Source organism: Orycteropus afer, unplaced genomic scaffold, assembly GCF_000298275.1.
Source record: "Orycteropus afer afer isolate SDZICR_OR568_19922 unplaced genomic scaffold, OryAfe1.0 scaffold00461, whole genome shotgun sequence".
In the NCBI taxonomy this organism is placed as follows: Eukaryota; Metazoa; Chordata; class Mammalia; order Tubulidentata; family Orycteropodidae; genus Orycteropus; species Orycteropus afer.
The window spans coordinates 816,566-821,164 of NW_006922048.1; the positions used below are offsets into that span (position 1 = coordinate 816,566).

General features: G+C 53.0%; 2 protein-coding genes across 2 annotated transcripts in view; both read right to left on the reverse strand.

Moving 5' to 3' along the window:
- Nucleotides 1-323, reverse strand: part of ALKBH7 (alkB homolog 7) — a 4,098-nt gene extending 3,775 nt beyond the window's left edge. Inside the window, exon 1 of the mRNA XM_007954490.1 lies at nt 309-323. Within this exon, the coding sequence (XP_007952681.1) occupies nt 309-323 (15 nt within the window). The remainder of the gene's footprint in view (nt 1-308) is intronic.
- A 638-nt stretch (nt 324-961) lies between these two features.
- The window catches only part of LOC103208729 (caseinolytic mitochondrial matrix peptidase proteolytic subunit), an 8,147-nt gene continuing 4,509 nt past the window's right edge, over nt 962-4,599 (reverse strand). Inside the window, exons 4-6 of the mRNA XM_007954450.2 lie at nt 3,722-3,909; nt 3,377-3,482; nt 962-1,134 (exon numbers count right to left, since the gene is read on the reverse strand). Coding sequence (XP_007952641.1) covers nt 962-1,134; nt 3,377-3,482; nt 3,722-3,909 — 467 coding nt within the window. The remainder of the gene's footprint in view (nt 1,135-3,376; nt 3,483-3,721; nt 3,910-4,599) is intronic.

Genomic DNA, 4,599 nt, shown 5'->3' on the forward strand with positions numbered 1-4,599 from the left:
CAATCGGCTCATATGTATATGAAAGCTGGACAGTGACTAAAGATCAGAGAACTGATGCATAGCAATTGGCAATTGTGGTGTTGGCCAAGTACATTCAATATACCATGGGTGGCCAGAACAAACCTGCACAGACAGGATGCTCCTCAGGAGCGAGGACAGTGAGACCTCTCCTCACATACTTTGGACGTTATCGGGAGGGACCAGTCCCCGGAGAAGTAGGTCAGTGACAGGCCCTCAATGAGATGGGTTGACACGGAGCCTGCAACAGTGGGCTCAAACATGCGATGATTGTGGGGACAGCACAGGACCAAGCAATGCTTCATTCTGTCGTATGGAAGGTTGGCTCAGGACCAACTCAGTAGCATCTAAACATACAACTGGAAGATGGGTGGTTCAAACCCTCCAGAGACGCCTCAGAAGACAGGCCTGGAGATGTGCTTCTGAAAACTCAGACTAGAAAACCCAAGTCGACTCTGCATGCGTGGGGTCACCATGAGTGGGAACCGACTGCAACTAACAACACTGTCGTTTGTTGTACTATGGCTGGCTCGCACACTGTTGTGATGCTGGAAGCTATGGCACCAGTATCTCAGATGTGTGGGGTCACCCTGGGTTGGAGGCTGACTGGAGGCTACCGCTAACAGCAACAAAGGCGTCTGCCGGAGGAAGGAGGTGGGAGTCTCGGCTGGGCTTCAGGAGTCTCGGCTGGGCCTGTGTGAAGCCCAGGGGGGTGCACTCCCACGGTGGAGCGGTGAAGGGAAGGCACACACAGGGAGCGAAGACCACAAAGATTTAATTTCACATCACAGTGTCTCAGGGAGGCTGCCCTGCCACAAGGGCACCCCCAAATCCAGAGTTCCTCAGCCCTCAGAGGCTCCGGGCTCAGCAGCAAGAGGGGCACTGGGCTGCAGCCTCAGGGTCCGCCCGGCCCGGAACTTTCCTCTGGAGGGGAGGTCCGCTCTCAGGAGCTGGCTGGGGTAGGCTCTGCTGCGGCTGTGGCTGCGGCGGGCTCCTTCTGCACCAGCTCGGGCTCATCCTCCCCGTCCTGGGGTGGGTGGACCAGTACCTTGTCCAGAATGCCGAACTCCTGGGCCTCCATGGGGCTCATGTAGCGGTCCCGCTCCATGGCCGACTCTGGGGAGGGAAGCAGCACACACGGGGTTAGGAGCAGGGACCCTGGAGCCAAGTTTGGGTCCCCACTCTGCCACTTCTCCCCCATGTAACCCTAGCCTTCTCAGCTTTGGTCTCCTCAATTTCCTGAAATTCCTGTTTCAACCGTTTCTTACTTTCCATTGGTGTAGGACACACTGAGTTGCTATTGGGTCAACTGCTACTGCCAGAGGCCCTGTGCATTCGAGTAGAAACGTCTCCACATCCTTACCAGCATTTGCTACCGTCGGGACCTCTCACCGAAGCGCTTCTGCTGGATTGTAATGGGTGGCGCAAATGGTTAAGCACTCGGCTACTAGCCATAAGGTTGGCGGTTTGCGAGAAAGGCCTGGAGATCTCCTTCTGAAAGGTCGCGGCCTCAGAAACCCTACAGAGCAGCTCTACCTTGCACACGCGGGGTTGACAGGTGTCGGAATCTACTGGATAGCAACTAACAACAGAGGAGTATAATGGTATCTCAGGACGGCTTTAATTTGCCTTTCTCTCAGGAGTAATTGGGAGTGCTGGTGGTGCAGTACCTAAGGCACTTGACTGCTAACCAGATGGCTGGCGGTTCAAACCCACCAGCCACTCCACGGAAGGAAGGTTGGGCAATCTACTTAAGTAGAGATACCGCCTCGGAAACCCAAGGGGGGTCGCTATGAGTGGAACCAACTCGACGGCAGTGATAAGGACTAATGGGAGCCCTGGCAGTGCAGTGGGTATGTGCTCAGCTGCTAATCAGATGACTGGTGGTTCAAACCCACCAGCTGCTCTGTGGCAATTCTACCCTGTCCTCTAAGGGTGCCATGTGTTGGAATCCACTCGTCAGCAGTCCTAGTGGCGCAAAGGTAAGCACTCGGCTGCCAACAGAATGGTGGCAGTTCTAACCCACCCAGCTGTCGGAGAAAGACTTGGCAATCTGCTTCCATGAAGCTTACAGCCTAGGAAGCCCAATGGGGCATGTATGTTACATGGGGTTACTATGAGTTGGAGTCAACTCAACACAGTGACAGCTAACGCTACTATGTGTTCTTCTTACGTGTATTGGCCATTTGGAGTTTTCTGTTTTGAAGACCCTGTTCAGAGCTTTTGAGGTATTTCAATGGTGTTTTTGTGGGTATTTTGTAAGTTAATATTTTTAAAGTGGTTAGGACAATGGGCCTCACCAAGGGAGGTTTTGTCCCCCAGGGGATGTTTAGCAGTATCTGAGTCACCTTTGGTCATCACAATTGGAGGGTGCTACCAGCATCTGGTAGCTCAGTGCCTAAGGTATCTGACTGCTAACCAGAAGGTTGGTGGTTCAAACCCACCAGCCACTCCATGGAAGCAAGACTTGGCAATCTACTTCTGTAAAGATTTACTGCCTCAGAGACACAATAGGGGTCGCTATGAGTCAGATTTGACTCGGTGGCAGTGAGTATGGTTTTTGGTTTATTGTAATTGGTAAAGGAGCTCTGGTGGTGGTGTTGTTACAGCATTTGGTTGCCAACCAAAAGGTTGGGGGTTCGAACCCACCAGCCGCTCCATGGAAGAAAGATGGAACAGTCTGCTTCTGTAGATGGACAGCCTTGGAAACCCTATGGGGGTCGCTGTGAGTGAGAATCGACTTCATGGCAGTGAGTTTGGTTTGTAATTAGCATTGTTTTCCTGATTTCCTTTCTGAAGTCCTCTTTGTTGGTGGAGAGGAATCCAACTGATTTTTATATGTTCATCTTATATCTTGCTACCTTGATAAACCCTTCTGTTAGTGCCAGTAGTTTTCTTGTAAAAGTTTTGAGGTTTTCTATGTTGTTGTTGTTATGTGCCGTCGAGTCGGAACCGACTCATAGCGACCCTTCCTTGTGTTGCTGAGGCAGTATCACTATGGAAGTAGAGTGCCCCATCTTCCTTCCGAGGTTTTCTATATAGAATTTTATTATCTGCAAACAAGGATAGTTTCACTTCCTCTTTACCCATCTGAATGCCCGTCTTTCCCTTCCTTGCTGTGCTGCTCTGGCTAGCCCTTCCAGTACAATACTGAAGAGGAGTGGTGACAGAGGGCATCCCTGTCTGGTATCTGTCTGCAAGGGGAATGCTCTCAGCCTCTCTTAGTGGAGACTGATGCTGGCCTCTCGTTCTGTGGACAGGCCCTTAGTTACATCTGGTTCCATTTAGAGCACTGTCTGGCACACACGTGCATTAAACGAAACCTTGAGCAGCAGCGGGGACGAGCCCGGGCACTCACCTATCACCTGCAGGCTCTGCTTGGTGTGTTTGGCATAGATGCTGTACAGCTGCTTCTTCAGTTTCATGATCTCTTCTGCCTGGATGGCGATGTCTGTGGCTTGGCCCTGGGGATGTCACAAGGGGCGTGAGACAGCGGAGTCAGTGTCAGCCCTGTATGGGGGGTGGGGTGGGGAAGGAGGCTAGACATGGGACCTGGGAGCCCTCCTTGGGCCTCAGGCTTCTAGTTTTGGGGAGGTGGGACATCCTGTTTCCTCCTGGCCTCCACGGGGAGGGCTTCTTGATGCCTACACCTGACCTCTGCCCCAGACGGTTCCCTGTCCCCGCAGCAGCTCACGGCACTCACCCGGGCACCCCCGGAAGGCTGGTGGATCATGATGCGGGAGTTGGGGAGCGAGTGGCGCATGCCGGGGGAGCCAGCGGCCAGAAGCAGGGAGCCCATGCTGGCGGCCTGGCCCACGCACCACGTGCAGATGGGGTTCAGGATGTACTGCATTGTGTCATAGATGGCCAGGCCTGAGGTCACCACGCCGCCTGCAGGAAGGGGCGGGAGTAAGGATAAGGTCAGCTCTTAAACCAACCCCGTAGCCATCGATTCTGACTCACGGCGACCCCTTGTGGGTCAGTGTAGAACTGTGTCCTACTGCATCTTCAGTGATGGATTTTTCGGAAGTAGCCCACCAGGGCTTTCTTGCAGAGCACCGCTGGGTGGGTTTGAACCACCAATCTTTAGGTTTGTGGTTGAACACAGACCGTTTGTCCCACTCAGGGATCTGGTACAAGATGTTGGGTGCCACTGACTTGATTATGGCTCACAGCGACCCCATGTGACAGAGCAGAACTGTACCATAGGATTTTTTTCGGTTGTAAGCGTTATAGGAGCAGACTGCCAGGTCTTTCTTCTGTGGCAGCATTGGGTGGGTTTGAACCAGTAACCTTTCAGTTAGTAGTCCGGCACGAACTGCGCTACCTAGGGAACCTTTGAACCAGGGGTCGCAAATGCCTCTAGGAATAGGGAGCAGACAGAAATAGGTGACACGAGTCCCAATGCGACTCTGATGTGGCCCAGAGGGCCAGAATTTTCAATTGGGCTAGAAGGTGGGAGAGTGTGGTGCTTAAGAGTGCGGGCTGTGGGCATGAATGCTGGCTGATCAATTTATCACACGCGTGACTTAGGGTCACTGGGTGGTGCAAACGATGAACACACTTGGCTGCTGACTGAAA